The 16834-nt window shown below is 45.0% G+C and overlaps 1 protein-coding gene and 1 long non-coding RNA gene across 2 annotated transcripts in view; both read right to left on the reverse strand.

The window, feature by feature from the left end:
* Nucleotide 1: 1 nt before the first annotated feature.
* LOC116989156 (probable protein S-acyltransferase 6) overlaps nucleotides 2-16834 on the reverse strand; it is a 116500-nt gene continuing 99667 nt past the window's right edge. Inside the window, exons 12-13 of the mRNA XM_033046382.1 lie at nucleotides 1579-1686; nucleotides 2-82 (exon numbers count right to left, since the gene is read on the reverse strand). Coding sequence (XP_032902273.1) covers nucleotides 2-82; nucleotides 1579-1686 — 189 coding nt within the window. The remainder of the gene's footprint in view (nucleotides 83-1578; nucleotides 1687-16834) is intronic.
* Nucleotides 1896-10578, reverse strand: LOC116989188. Its single transcript, XR_004416158.1, has 5 exons — nucleotides 10520-10578; nucleotides 6083-6225; nucleotides 4958-5126; nucleotides 3764-3866; nucleotides 1896-2686 (listed from the first exon to the last, which is right to left on the reverse strand). It is a non-coding gene; the product is annotated as an uncharacterized LOC116989188 (long non-coding RNA).

Here is a 16834-nt window from a genome sequence, read left to right on the forward strand (position 1 = left end):
TCTATGGGGGAAGGGAAGTGGGGTGGGAAGGTAACAAGTGGGAAGGTAGCAAGGAAAATCGTTTGTTATATTCGTTCCAGTTCTGTTGATCCGAGCAGTGGCAGTTAAGGTTTAGGCAGGACATTTATAAGGAGAGGGCGGTGGAGTGGGTATTGTCAGGGGAATGGGTAGATAATGTGGTAACAGGTAAATAGGCCAGTTGAGAGGAAAGAGTTTGAAATGGAGCACCAGAGTTTTCGTTAAGGTAAGAGAAAGTGGGCAAGGGGGCACTTTGAGGGCGGTTGGGCAAAGTAGGAACAAACGTGACAGGTAGTGGAACAATGAATGAATGAATGAATGAATGAATGAATGAATGAATGAATGAATCTCTTTATTGTCATTGCACATGGTACAACTAAATTTAAAAGTCAATCCCTCGGTGCGATTCACAAGAGCAATTTTAAATATATAAGAAAAGGTAAAAATATATACATATAAAAAAAATTACAGATAAATAACAATAGCAGCTGAGGTAGAACCATTCAGTTGAATGTGAGTGTTATTTCTTATTTTGCATTGTTAAGTTCACGTATGGCTATGGGGTAGAAGCTGTCTCTGAGTCTGTTTGTGCGAGTTTTGAAAGACCTGTACCGTCTGCCAGAGGGCAGCAGGTGGAACAGGTTGTGTCCAGGGTGGGAAGGGTCCTTCAGGTTGTTGGCTGCCCTGCCAAGGCAGCGAGAGCTGAAGATGTCCTTCAGGGAGGGCAGTGGGCAGCCAGTGATTTTTTGTGCGGTGTTGATGACCCTTTGAAGGGCTCTCCTGTCCGCTGCAGAGCAGCTGGCATACCATGTGGTTATACAGTATGCCAGCACACTCTCGATGGAGCAGCGGTAGAAGGACACCAGCAGCTTCTCCAGGTTGTTTTTCCTGAGGATCCTCAGAAAGTAGAGTCGCTGCTGGGCCTTCTTGACTGCTGTGGTGGTGTTTGTAGTCTAGGAGAAATCCTCCGTAATTTGTGTGCCAAAGGAATCTGAAGTCTGAGACCCTTTCCACACAGTCCCCATTGATGAATAGGGGTTTGGGGGCTGCACTGTTCTTACGGAAGTCTATGATAATTTCCTTTGTTTTTGTGGTGTTTAGGATGAGGTTGTTGTCTGAACACCACGCTGCCAGTCTTTGGACTTCCTCCCTGTAGGCTGTCTCATCTCCTCCTGAGATACGTCCAACCACAGTCGTGTCGTCCGCAAACTTGACGATGGTGTTGGTGTAGTGGGCGGGGGCACAATCGTGGGTGTAGAAGGCGTAGAAGAGGGGGCTCAACACACAGCCCTGTGGGGTGCCGGTGCTGAGTGTGATGGGGGTGGAGAGGTGATGGCCCAGTCTGACGGTCTGGGGGCGGTTAGACAGAAAGTCCTTGAACCAGAGGCAGAAGGGTTGGGAGAGTCCTAAATCCATGAGTTTGGTGACCAGCCTGCTGGGGATGATGATATTGAAGGCAGAGCTAGTCAATGAAAAGCATCCTCGCATAGCTCCCCTGGTGTTCGAGGTGGGTCAGTGCAGTGTGAAGAGCAGTTGCGATGGCATCCTCAGTGGACCAACAGCATTGGAACGAGATAGGATGGATATAAAAGTCATAGATGTGGTGTCAGCACACTTTGAACTGACGGATGGACATTCCACCAGATGACCTGGGATCACAGTGACTTCATTCACTGTTTTACAACTAAAATAAAACAAAGTGAACTAAATTAGTAATGCTGATGTTCAGACTTACAATGCAGCTGGAACCATAAGAAGTCTATAAGACCATGACACATAGGAGCAGAAATAGACCATTCGGCCCATCAAGTTAACTCCATCATTCAATCATAATTGATCTGTTTTTCTTTCTCAACCCCACTCTGCCTTCTCCCCAACCTTTGACACCCTTACTAATCAAAAACCTATAAATCTCTGCTTTAAAAATACTTAATGTCTTGGCCTCCTCAGCGATCTGTAGCAATGAATTCCACAGATTCACCACCCTCTGGCTAAAGAAAATCAATATATTTTTCAAGTGCGAGTGTCCCTAATAGGATCTGCATTTATTGCCTATTTTCAATTGCCCTTGAGAAAGCGATGGGGGACTACCATCTTGAACCATCGCAGTTCATCTGGTAAAGATCCTCACACAGCAGTGTACATTGCTGGGACACTTCAGGATGTGAATTTGCTGTGGCCTGATGCCAGGCAGCAGAAATCCTCCCTCAAGGAGGTTCATTTAAATGCCACAATAAAACCAGAAAATGCTGGAAATACTCAGCCGATCAGGCTACATCTGTAGGAAGAGAAATAGAGTTGAGATTTTAGGTCAAAGACCCTTCATTGGAACTGGATAGTAAAAGAAGTGTTATCAGTCTGCAAAGCTTCAATCTAAATTTATCAGGATTATTTAAGGGAACGGTGATTGCTATATTATATTGTATTGCTATATCTATATAATTATAGATTGTGTTATATTTCCATCACTGGTGAAATGGTTTATCTCATAGTGTTTTAATATCATACTGTATTTAAATAATAGATTGGCCAATACATTACGTTGTCTCAAATTCTTATTTACAAGGCGATCTTACCTCGATAGCTGGTTACCGAACAGCAGGACAGTAAAGTTTCTCCAACATCCTTTGTGAAAAGGATTCCGATCATTTTTATATGTCCTCAAAATCTGTCTGCAAGAAAATCATATTGATCAGTCAATGGCCAATAGAGAATAGGTGCAGGAGTAGGCCATTTGCCCCTACACACCAGCGCCACCATCCACTGTGATCATTGCTGATCAACCACACAATCAGTACCCAGTTCCTATCTTCTCCCCATACCCCTTGACTCCGTTTTCTTTAACAGCTTTATCTAACTCTCTCTTGAAAGCATCCAGAGAATTGGCCTGATGCAGAGAATTCCACAGATTCACAACTCTCTGGATGAAGACCACAGATGCACAACTCTCTGGGTGAAAATCAGGTATTATCAGCAAAGTGTAAAATAAATATATTCAGTGGGTGTTTCCAGTTGTTATTTCAGAGTTCCAGCACTGCAGTATTTTGATTTTACACCAAGTGACTTGACTCCACTCCCTGTGGACCAGCAGGAGTAGGGACTTTTCTTCCCCACCCTGCACCCACAGCCCATCCCCCAGGCTCACATGGTAATTTATTGAAACAGCCCAGATCCAAATTGAACATCGTAACATACCCTTCAAATGAACAGGAAACTCAGTAAGTCAGAGGCAATGGGCTTTACCATGTCACATCAGGACCAGATTTAATTTGTTTCTTTGTACTGGGAGCCTCTTGTGACCGGTTCTTCCAGAGGGCAATCTCACAACAACCACGAGAAAATATTTTGATCAATTAGTCCTACATTTCAAATTCATTGATTAAAGGTCAATGAGCATATACTAGGGTTTGAGTGAAGTGTTTAATGACTTTAACAACTCAACTGATTTAAAATGGCTCATCTGTGCTTTATGGCAGGTAGCAAGACAAGGAATCACCACACCACTAAATCCAAAAGGTGATTCAGAAAACTCCTTTGCCATAACAGCAGGTGGTATTTTGAACAATAATTAAGGCAAATGACACGAATAGCTTCAAGGGAAGCCAGAGAAATACACGAGTCATGGGATGAATAAATAAGGGTGGGGAGAGGCTCTTGTGAACCCTAAACACAGACTAGGTTAAATCCCTGTTTCTGTGTTTAAATGAAGTGAAAATTAAATTACAACTGTTATCTTTACTTTTACCTGCTCATACGTGGTCATTCCAGCTGCGATGAGGTAAGTATGAAAAGCGAAAAAGAAAAATAACGGTACAGAAGCAAGAAGCGAAATTGTAGCAAGAATAAAACTGCAAAACATTATTAAGGAAAATATCATTTCTTGCAATCAACATCAAAAGAGACAAGTAAATTGTTTAATGAATCTTCAGCCAAGAAATGGGACATCACTGTCATGTGGGAGGAGGAGAAACTTGTTCCCTATTCCTGAATATGTCCAACATTATATTCAGGAATATTATTACACTTCCTTCTCTGCCTTGCACAACTGAATACAATCTGGTTGCTTCACTGATCAATTTATCATCTAAAGCTCTAGAAACATATGCATTGGGGCTTTGAGCAACTGCAACATTTCAGAAATTAATCTTGTTGCACTCTCGATAATTAAGATTTATCACATCTACTCGAAAAAACGAAGCATGAACGTGAATATTTTTACATATTCTGGTAGAGATTTACCTCCTGGATTTTTACCTGAAAATGTTGTGCTTTATTTCTTGAGTTATTAATTCAAATGTTCACAAAACCGATCCAACTTTGCATTAAAAACGCTGATGACGTGACACTGGATCGGCCTGCCGCCTGCTCGCACTGCGACTTACGTCACCTCCCACCCCTCCCTCCTCCCCCCCCCCGTTGTTCAAGATACCTGTCGACTGAAAACATTTGCCCGCTCGCGCCTCAACTCGGGCCCTCGAGCTTTGGTCGACGCTCGCTCGCACCTCGGCTTCGGTTTCCCGAGAATTCCTGTGAGGTTTGGTCGACGCACGCTCACGGTGTAGAGGAAAGAGATAAAAAAGATTTCCCCACTCCCACATAATATAAAAACTAAAGGGTCACTAAAAACACACAAGTAAACACAGTCAACACAGACCAAAATAGCAAAAGAAAAAAAGACGAGACAGGCTGTTGGCGCGGTTGCCCTGTATGGTGCCAGCATTGTAACCTAACATATGAGGGCTGTCTTTAATCTGGGTGTTTATGGGGTGAAATGATGCAGGATCCATCACTGATACGTTAGGCTCAATAGGCTACTTCTGTACTGCTTAATTATCTGTAATGCTGGAGTCTAATTTATTAAGCACTTTGCAATGTGGGATATACTGTGCTAATAACTACAGACAACATAACTTTCTTTCAAATGCCAGTAAAAGGATACGTGGTGATCTTGGATAGAAATATTGTATTGGGATTCTTCACTAGAAAGATAGTGCAGAAGGAAAACATGAGAAGAAAATAGACAGTTAGGGAAATGGTAAAGTGTAGAAAAAACGATGGTTTCTTTTCCCAATGCACTTTTTAAGGAAGAAACAGTGATGGTCAAGATCCTGTTGACAACACAGAATTAACAATTTCAGCACTCAGCAATTTTTTGTACATTATGTAAACCATTTCAATAGTTTTCTGATAGTTGTATTAAAAATAATCTATCTTTAAAAATATTTTAATTCTCTGCCTTTTTCCCATTTTTACAGTCAGATCAGCTACACTTTGATCATCCAACAGATCAACCAGCACAATGCACCGCAAAAAATCTCCCTGCTCATGACCTAAACGTAATTCGAATGAATTTGGGAAATTTTGGGAAAGATTTAATAGGAATGCGAGGGGCTTTTTATTTACACATAGTGATGGGTATATGGAACAGGTGCCAAAGGCGGTAGTTGAGGCAAATACTACAACCACATTTGGACAGGTATATGGATAGAAAAGGTTTAGAGGGACATGGGTCACATGTGGGCAGTTGGGATTAGGGTAGATGGGGCACCTTGGTGGGCAAATTGGATCAAAAGGCCTGAGTCCATGCTGTATGACTCTGACGAACAGAACACAACTGTGTGATTCTGGACTGTGCTATCTCCAACTAATTCATTCACAACAACTCAGCATCGTTGGCTTGGCTAGCATGTATTGCTCATCTATAGCTACCCTCAAACTGGCTGACATGGTCAGGGATCCCATAATGGGCAAATGGAAAAATTTACTTAACAAGGCCCTTTATTTAACAAGGCCCTGTTCCGAACTGAGAGAAACGATCATGGTGTTATCTTCGGTCACTTTTTCAGGCCAAGTATTCCCTGAGGACATTTGTCTATAACTCTTAGTGGCAGCCTTGTTACAGATAAACAGATGCACAAAATATTGCCCATGGACACTGTATATACTTTACCCACTGCTCTCCTAGCAGGCACTCAGTGAACGGCAGTGACCTTTCATAACTCCAAACAATCAGTCAAGGAGAATTCCTCAAAGAACAATGGATCAAATTTGTTCTAGATTTTACCTCTACACACACATCGCAGCTGTAGCAGTGTCGACATCTTGGGGGACGGTAGATCTTACAGATATGGCACCACTTGCTGGTAAATATGGTGCCATTGATGATCACCTCTGGGGCATCCAGAATCCCACTGACGTCGCCAGAATCTGAAACAAAAGGGAATTAAACTGTGATGGAGGTTCATTAACTTGTGGTAATTTTTCACAAACTACCTATACTAGGTAGGTGGTGGAAATGTCATTTACGGGCATTTTAAAACATGATCACCATTCTGTATGCTTCAAAGCAGTTATGGAAAAGGATAAAGTTTATCTTCAGGTTAAGCTAAATTGGAGAATGCTGATTTCAATAGTGCAAGTGAGCCATCAGCGACAGTAGATTGGGAGCAAATGTCTGCGGGTAAAACAATATCTGACGAGTGGGAGTCTTTTAAAAGAGAGTTTGTGTTTAGGGACACTGTTTCCTGTTTCACTCAAACAACAAATGTCTTGCACTCCCACTCTCAGTGAAGGGGGCGCCATCGAGTGTAGCTGCCCTGCCAGCAGCTGTTATTCCTTACACCCTTTACTTTATTTTTAGTGAGTTTATAGTGTTTGTTTTGGAGGTCTAATATTTTATATGTGGGATGTGAGGGGGCAGGGAAGGGGGAAACTTTTTTTTTCTCAGTCCCTACCTGGTCGGAGATGCGACTTTTCTCCGAGCCGCATCTTCGCCCTTTCCTCGCGGCCTACCAACGGGCCTGGAGCGGCGTTTCCTGCTGGGACTTCAGCGGCGGCACAGTGCTGAAGCGCCATCACAGAGCGGGCGATGCCTTACCTGGGTCGCCGTGCGGTGAGCTGCGGAGTGCTGAGACCGCCGACTCTAACATTGCGGAGCTGCGTTCAGTGGACCGTCCAGCTGCGGGGCGGCGCTGAACTTTAAACACTGCGGAGCCTGGGATCTCTCGCCGAGCTCCAACCAGTGCGGCCTGTGGACTTTGGGAGCCGCATTCTCCGGGGAGGAAGCGGCCATTCCAGACATTCCAAGCCGCTGAGAGGGTTCTGCCCACGCCAGAGTTCCATCATCCGACGAGAGGGCCTGAAGCATAGGCTGCTGTAGTGGCAACTGCGGAGGCCTCAAATAGGCCCAACCATGGGTGAACAGGGTTTAGGACTGGACTTTGTGCCTTCCCTCACAGTGGGAACCATTGTGGGGGCATGTTTTTATGTTTATAGGGAGGTTGCACGTAAGGTCATAGGGTCAAAGTGCGTGACGCACGAGCAGCTCAATCCATGTGGAGGACATGGCAGCTTCCGGCACACACTGTTAACACACGGAACGCGTACCTTATTACCAGTTAAAAACCGCCAAAATTGTCATTTTTTGTGCTATAAATATTTGTGGGTGCTGTCATTGAAAGTGGGAAGGTTTGCTCTGAACCTGAGCACCAAGGTGTAAGCGGCCGAAGGAGCACATCCCTCGGGACAGCCCCCACTCTCCCCCCCAGGGTCAGCTCTGTCCGGCCACGGCTGCCCTCCACCCCGTCTCCCTCTGTGGGCCGCACTGTCACGGGGCTGTGGGTCGGCAGCGCCCACACATGGGGCCGAGCGGGACCAGAGCCGAGGTCGGAGCGGGGCAACGTCAGCTACAGCAGAGTTGGGGGCGGTCTGCTCCCTCCGTCCACCCAGAGTAATTGACTGCGCTGCACCGACGCACTGACACACCGATCCCCCGTCCGCCTCCCACCCCTGGCCGCGGGGATAGATGGCCTGGGGTCCGCGGGTGTGCAACCAGTCCGGATGCTGGGCTAGAAGAAGGGCCCGTTGTACTGGCAACCGTAGTAAATGCTTGCCTGCAGTTCACCGTGTGTACTCCAGTTGGCGTTGCATGGCAACAGTACGCGTCACGGGTCATGACCTCGACTGCGTGTAACCTCCCTATTGTTAAATTCTTTAATGTGTCTTATTTTTATTGGTGTGCTGCAAATGGCAAGTCAAATTTCACTACACCAATTGGTGTATGTGATAATAAATGTCCTGTCACATTCTTCGATGTTGAGCAGCCCGCACCCAAACTTGCGATGCCTCCCAGTATGGGCTGTGTGCTGCCTGCCTACAAGATGAAGGTAAGAGTCCCTACCTGACCTGTCGCCTATGCCTCGCACACAATGTCTGACACAGAACGGCGCTACGATCAGATCAAAAAGGAACTGTTCGTCATAACGTTTGCAAGAAATTCAAGAACTTTATCTTTGGGAACACGGTCACAATTGAAACTGACCACCAGCCCTTGGTCAGCATCGTGAACAAACCAATGCACGCGGCCCCTGCACGCTTAGAACGTATGATGATGGAACTACAAAGGTATGACATAAAACTGATTTACAAACACATAAAGGACGTGTACTTCGCCGTCACCCTGTCACAGTTACCGCGAGGCAGCTGCGAGAAGTACCTGTCAGGACGATGGTTATGTGGTTATGATGGTGTCTTACCTTCCATCCGTGTGTTTTGATCACCTTGCAGCACAAAAGGCTGAAGCCAAAACGCTACAGTCGCTCTCCACTGTCATCTTTCATGGTTGGCCAGACAAATATTTCCAGCTGCCTCCAATTCGCCCATTCTACCCGGTTCGCGACTAACTAGTTTTCCAGGACGGCATTGTGGTGAAGGGACTCAAGGCAGTTATTCCGGCATCTCTGCGCATCACATATTTCGAGGATGTCCACGGGGCCATCCCGGGGTGGAAGCAACTATCCAGTGAGCAAAGAGTATGTTCTTCTGGCCTGGGATGGCCGATTTTGTGCGTGATTAAGTCGAAGCCTGCGCGGTTTGCAACAACTTAGCTCCGCACCAGCCCAAACAACCGCTCTTCTCACACCCCACACCGGACATACCCTGGTCCACAGTTGCGACTGACATTTTCGAGTGGCATAGCAAACAGTACCTGGTCCTAGTCGATTCATACTCGGGGTGGTATGAGATCGATTTGCTCAGTAGTCCTACCCCGCCATGGCCATCCAGAAACTTACGCGCCACTTCGTTGTCCAAAGGGCACCGGTCCCACTGCTCTCCGACAATGGCTGTCAATTCTCCAGTCAACTCTTCAGGGGTTTCGCTAAACACTGGGATTTTTACCACATTACCAGCAGCCCCGAATACATGCAGTCCAACGGCCTGGCTGAATGCGCAGTAAGAAGTGCCAAACAGTTAATGGACTGATCACACAGGGCCAGCTCCGATGTCTATCACGACTTGCTTAACCTGCGGAACATCTCCTGTGAACTGATTCTAGGATCCCCTGCCCAGCGCCTCATGTCAAGGTAGACACGCAGTACTCTACCTATGGCCAAGCAGATGCTACAGTTACTAGTTCGTGCCCCGGCAGCATTTCAATCCAAGCTCCAGCAAGGCCGAGATGCTCAGAAGAAACATTAGGACAAGACCAGCGTACCACTACCGCCACTTACCAAAGGGCAAGTCTTCCATTTGCAGTCGCCCAAAGGCTATGACCGCCTGGGTGTTGTTCTGGGGTCCACTGAGGAGCCACTCTCCTACCTGGTCAGTGTTGACAACGGCATCTACAGATGCACCCGGCAGCACCTCCGTCTGGTTAACGAGCCAGTGCCTCCACGTCAATACCCTGACCAACCGTCCGTGGCTCCTTCACGGTCTAACGGGATATCTCCCATGGTTCCACGGCCGCTGCCTGGCTCGAGTCCAATTGCCTCACCGCTGCAGTCACTGCCACTACAGTCCCCGCTTTCGCCCGCAATGACAACAACCCCGGTACCTTCTCCTGTTCAATCTCCAGTCAAGGAAGAAGACGGGTACTACCATACGCATGCAGGATGTGTTTGCAAGCCAAATCCGAAAATTGGAAAATTTACTGCCTATCTCTGAACTGTGTACGACTTGCTTTATTTTACATGCTAGCACGATGTATAAGTGCACTCACACGATATTGCTGTTTTACAATATATTCTGCCAAATGTTTTTTAGATTATGCATTGGTTCTTTAAGAGGAAGGATGCAGGTTAACCATATTAATCTATGCCTATATAATCTCCACTACACATAATATGCATGTCACACATTCCACCATATAATCCAGTCCAGGTTTTGGGCATCATGAGTACTATACTTTTGTCAGCCTGTCGTTATGCCACGGCAGTTAGTACTTGAGCTGATGTGATGAGCACTGCTGTGTGTAACGTTCTCTCTTTATGATTTCAAAAAAAGACTAATGGTTCACTACAGACTTTGTAGTGGATCACTTACAAACATTTACCTCTGGCAATAATTCCTGGATTCATACACAAACACAGCGTAGCTGCTCACAGTAAAGATCAAAAATAGAGATTGCTGGATAGGCACTGCAATTGTAGCATTCCTTGTCAGCCAAACGCACCTGGAAAAGTTGAAAATTATATCTTAGATATTTATAACACCAATATGAGACCTTTAAGGGCCTGTCCCACTAGCATGCGGCGAGCGCGACCTAACGTGGTCGCTTGAGCCGTGCGGCCTCGCGGGGCCGGTCCCACTTCGATCGCCGGAGCCGTATGGAGTTGTGCGGGGCTGGTCCGGACATCACGCGGGGCTCCGAAAAACTGACCGTCCAAACCAAAGATCTTTGGTCCAAACAGTCTGAAGAAGGGTTTCGGCCCGAAACGTTGCCTATTTCCTTCGCTCCATAGATGCTGCTGCACCTGCCGAGTTTCTCCAGCATTTTTGTGTACCTTTGGTCCAAACATGCCTGGCTGCCCGCAGCCACATTGAGGCCGTACGCAGCGTCTTGACGGCGTACACCTATCGCGTGGCGTTGCGCGATGACGTCACCGCCCGGCGTTCCGTTGCGTGATGACGTAAACATCCAAATTCAGTCAGCCCGCCTCCTGCCCAGCTCATTGGTGAGTATGATGTCGGGACCAGCCCCGCACAACTCCAGACGGCTCCGGTTGGAAGTTGAATCGGCCCTGCGAGGCCGTACACTTCAAGCCACCACGTTTGGTCGCGGTCGCTGCATGCAGTCGCATGTTGGTGGGACAGGCCCTTTATTATCTTAACAATAAGCTTTCCCCAACTAATGCTCCCACACAAAAGGACAGGAGTCCACAATTGGGCTTTGAGCTACCTCTTCCTCTGGGTGAGATCATGGTCACCTCTGTTCCCTCCGAGCCAAACACATGAACAAGGGGAAGAGAGTGGCACACAGCTGATGGAGCTGCTTCATCATTCACTAAACGGACCACTGATTTGCTTGTAATCACGAGTTCACATTAATGTCTGCCCATGGTAAACCATCCCTTGCTTATCGTATTTATCAACCTTTGTCTTAAAAATATTCAAAAACTCTGCTTCCAGTGTCCATTTATAAAATAAATTTTCCAAGATTGCAATTATTGGAAAATAAACCCTTTCCTTTAATCATAATTAAATGTGTAGGACAGAACAGCTCCAGAATTGCTTCAGCAATTCAGCGGGACAGGTAGCATCTCTGAAGAGAAAGAATGTGTGATGTTTCGGGTCGAGACCTTCTTTAGACTGAGAGTTAGGGGAGAGGGAAACTAGTGATGATTAGTGCGGGTAAGGGGAGTGAGACGGTTGATGTCATGCCGGCAGTTAGAAATAAAAAGGTCTAAAGAGGGTAGAAGGTCGTCCGGATAAATCCATGAGGAGGGGGACTGGTGAAGATGGGAGAAGGAGTCATCACTGGGTGATGAGGACACCCTGTCATAGAAAAAGGCACAGAGGCAGAGGAGATGGAAGGAAAGCTCTATGTCGTGGTGGACTCAAACACGTTGAGATGGGAGCAGATGGGAACAAATGTGAGTCCTCTATTGAGGACAGACCGTTCTGTATTGTAAATGGGGAGGTCAGGGGTGATGGTGAAGACACGACAAGGTTGTGGGTTGGGGTCAGAGTGGGGGGGGGAGGGGGATGCAGGTGAGTTTCCCTTTTCCTCGAATCTCAGTCTAAAGAAGGGTCTCGACTCGAAATGTTACTCATTCTGAATCTCCAAAGATGATGCCTGTCCCAATAAAACTACGCACTAGGGGGTCCTTCAGAGTTAAACTTCTGAAATATTGCTTACTTCTAAAACTTCTAGAAGATATATTACTTCTAAAATATCTATAATTTACTAATAAAGATACTCACGGGAATAAGTAAAATAGGACTGTCACACCAACAAATAAAAACGCCAAGATTAAGTTAGGCATGTTTCTCATGAAAGGCTGTGGTGATTCCTCAATGTCACTAATATTGTTCCTCAAACCCCCTGGGGGCTCCATTCCTCTATTACTCTGCCTGGTCCGTCAGATGTTCTGACCTCCCCAAAATTGAAAGAATCTATACGAGGCAAGCCTCAAAAAGGCAACCAATATCATTATAGACCCACATCCGCCTAGTCACACTCTCATTTCAATCCTGCCATTAGGAGGAAGGTATAAGAGTCTGAAACAGTGAACATGTTCAGCAATAGCTTCTTCACAACAAGCATTACGTTTTTGAACACTAACCTCAACGATTAAAGCAGAGTGTCTTTAGTTGCACAAAGAAATGTGCATTTTCTTTGCACTAGTATCGGTTATTAATTTATATTTCCTAATTTATTATATATTATCTGTGTGTATTGCATTTACTGACTCGTTATATTGTTGCAAGAAATAATGTTATTGTTCCATTGTTATTACATATGACAATTAAACACTATGAACTCTTGGCTAAAATGGAGCATCTGGGTCGACAGGGATGGCTAGGGCCGAAGGGCCTGGTTTCATGCTCTATGATTATTATTTCTTCTCAAGTAACAGGTATCAACATTCGTTAGCTCTGTTACATTGCTTCAATAAATATACAGCTCTCAAAAGAATGCAATAGATTTTAAACAGGAAAAATCTTGTCTTTCATTGTTCAAGATTATCAAACCTCACCTGTCTCCAAAAAGCTCTTTCAATAGGCAGCCACCAAGGAGCAGACTGAAACAACAAAATGTCATTCAATGAACACAATTCCTAAAATTACTTTGGATGCAGAAGTAATGCACGTGACATAAATTTAATAAAGATATAATTTTGAACAAAGACGACCGAGTATTTTAGCACAGGGCTGTCCCAAATTGGTTGCAGCCAGCGATTCTGAAATGAAGCACGAATGTTCAGCCGCTGCTCAAGTGTCCTGGAGTTATGTGGACCTACTATAAATCAGAACAAGCAGAGTGACACATGCTGGCGCACCTGCCCTTCTGTTCTAAGTGGAATCACTGGGAATCACTCTCTCCAATTCCAACACCAACCAGTCCTGGTGAATGAATACTAACCCCTTCAGGGAATCCCACGACATGTAGATCAAATGGCAAGAAGTTAATTTGCTTTATTTATTTAAATCTTTTAATTACATTGGTTCTCTAATGGAGTTTCATTGTTTTTTTTATTGTTTGATTTTTAAAGATTATTTAAAGCAATTGTAATATTAATTAAGTTTCTATTGGTTGATGTCTCTGTCAAAGTTAGTTAGACAGGTTGGGACCTCATCAGGGCGCTGGATAGCTCTGCTTTGTTCTGGGCAGGGCGCCATTGGAGATTAACTCAGCGGTGCCCTGCCCAGCGGTGGAACCAAGGTAGTAGTCCCAAGTGCCCTGGATTAGGAACGGGAGAGCAACCTGGTATACATGACTGAAAGTAGGTGTTTGATACTGTGGAATGTATAAGCTATACTCAGTTGTAAACTAAGACACATGCTGCCTTAACTGCAAGGCCTTCTCAGAGTCCGCACTCTACACAGCTCAAAACCTTCAATAAAAGGAATCAAAGCAACACAGAAAGTTACACCCTCTTTCTCCACACTGTTTGTCAAAGTGTTTTACGATATCTGCATAATATGTGTGTGAGTCTCACTACACTTTTATTATACAGATATCTCAGAAAGCCATGCTGACAAACAAATATATCTTAGAAAACCTTTGACAAAGCCACATACTGGTTGGAGATTTGCTTTTGAATACTTTGAGTAAAATGAACTGAAAAGAGAGGGGTGGGGGGAGAGGTGGTTAGAGGGAGGGGGTGGTTAGAGGGGGAGTGGTTAGTGTGTGTGACACGGCAGGCTGCTACCCTGAATTCCATAGAGCTCCCGACAGCTTTCGTGCATGAGACGCGCACACTTCATTTCCTGAACATTCTGAACGCATGGCATGACGCACTGTTGCATTTCGCTCTCTGTCTCTCCCCCTCTCTCTCTCTCTCCCCCCCTCTCTCATTTTATAATTCATTTTATTAGCTCCATATCCTTACCGAATAGCAACAAATTTCACTGCACATCTCGTATGTGTATGTGACGAATAAACTTGACTTGACGTAACATTAAAACGCTTTGATTTTAACTGCTACTTAACTGCCACGTTAAGTCAACTGGCTCACTTTATCACAGACATTTCCTGTTAAACTGCAGATGCTAGTTTAAACTGAAGATAGACTGCCGTAACTCAGTAGGACAGGCAGCATCTCTGGAGAGAAGGAATGGGTGATGTTTTGGGTCGAGACCCTAATGCAGCATTATAACAAGGCACTTTGGCCCATCTCCATGCAAACCTTTTCCCATCTATCGCTCACATTAGCATTGTGTCCTTCTATGCTCTGCCTATTTAAATTTAAATGTCTCCTAAATGTAGTAACTACAATTCCACCATCTCCTCTGGCAGGATATCAATGCAGCTCTTCAGATAGCAATAACTCCTTGCATACTTAACCTTCAGATCTTACCTGAAACCTAGGGAATCTTGTTTTGATACCCCTGCCATTAGAAAAAAAGAGGCAGGGTCTGGGGTAATATCCCTTCCCTTCAAACAAGGGAAGTGATATCCCTCCATGGGGCCACAAGAGGGGGATGGGGACTTAGTTTAAGGGAAATTGTGAGCACTACCGAATACAGCACTAATTAATATATAGACGCTAAGAATGTCCGAAGGAGCTGTCCCTGTATTGTGTATATTTTTTACTCTGAATGAAGTTTATTTTTGAAATTTAAAAAAAAATGCTTCTCAGTTCAACCCAGACAAATTATTGGTAAATTTCTTCTGCACTCTCTCCTGCACATATGTTCTCTCCATGCCAACTCCACTTTCTCTCCAATCTAAAACGAACTTCCTTTCCATCCTTCATAGTTCTGATGAAGTCTCTAACTTGAAACTTCGATTGTTTTTCTCTTTTCCTACGAATTCTGTCGCGTGACCCGTTTCCAGCATTTTCCATCTACCCTGTCATGGCACTTACAATCACCTCTCATTCTTCTAAACGTAGCTAAAGTGTCGTGAATCTCTTCTTTGAGGCAATGCCTTCAACTCTGTGAGCATTCGCTGCACTCCCGCTATTGCGGCGACATCCCTTCTTAGGGCCTCACCCCCGGGACCCCAACCCGCGTTGCCAGGAACGACCCCCGACCCCACGTTGCTAGGGACGACCCGATCCTGACCCCATGTTGCCAGGACACCACGACCATTCTCGGTCACGCACCTACGAAAGCCTCCGCCGGCTCCAACAGCAGGAGCGAGAGAGCGGGCAGGACAGCGACGAGGCCGCGCATGGCGCCGACACAGGCCCGGTCGGCAGCCTCGGGCCCTCGCCTGACGTGCAGTTAACTGCGGGTTGGGCTTGCTATAAGATCTTTGGGTTGGTCCGCGAGGAAACGGAGAGGAAGCGAGCCCTGGGAGAGGCAGGTCGGATGGAAGAGGCGCGAGGGATGGGAGGGGCAAAGGGTGGACGAGAGCAAAGATCATAGAGCGGAGCAAGATACTCCACTTCTGCGCAATCCAATGCACTGATATATATATATATATATACATATATTTAACGGGTCGTGTATATGTGTGTGTGAGAGGCAAGTTAGAGAAATAGATCTCAAAGTTTCTTCTCATAGATCAGAAGCAACTTTGATTTAAAGCAACACTATTCTCTTTATCTTATTTTCAGATGATGTACATAAACCACAAAGGTAATTATATTTATAAATATATACATATAAATATATTAATTCATATATATAAATATTAATTCATATATATATATATATATAAATATATCAATTCACACACACGCACACATATTATGAATTAATCTTTTTGCAAAACTGCACACAAAAATGTGACATCAGGGGTCAAACTTCAAATTCCTTAAAAAAAGTTGACAAACGCTTTATTGGGTTCATGACTAACATAGTATCAACAACAAATATAAGAAAAGATAACACATTGATAGCAAATTTCCGAAAATGGCATCAGAATACACAAATTCATTTTGTGTAAAGGTTGTCGCCTGGTGTCCACCAGTCACCTGGTTGGCACAGTAAGTGCACGTATTTCTCATTCCTTTCTATGTTTATGAATAGCACATGGAACAATAAAATTGCAAACACCATTTCCACTTCATTCATCTGAACATGTAGTGGAATACTACATCCATCCGAGTGGACACCGCTACGCGCATTGCACATCATACACACTTGTACGTTGCGGTGGACACTAAAAAAAAACCCCATCCGTTTTGGTTTCCCAGAAAACGAGCGCTACATTATTAGTGAAAACCAAGCATTTTCTCCGATGTGAACATTACCTTATTGATTTCAGCGACATAGATGGCAAATGCTTGATTTGGGCTTTTTTTTAGATGAAATGTCTCCATCATGGTCATCGTGAAGGTTCCCTAAGTTCACGTGACGGAATGAAGTTAGCAATTTTTTCTGTGCAGAAGGTAAGCATGAGGCAGTGTGTTGCCAAATTGAA

This window comes from Amblyraja radiata, chromosome 28 (assembly GCF_010909765.2).
Source record: "Amblyraja radiata isolate CabotCenter1 chromosome 28, sAmbRad1.1.pri, whole genome shotgun sequence".
Classification (NCBI taxonomy): Eukaryota; Metazoa; Chordata; class Chondrichthyes; order Rajiformes; family Rajidae; genus Amblyraja; species Amblyraja radiata.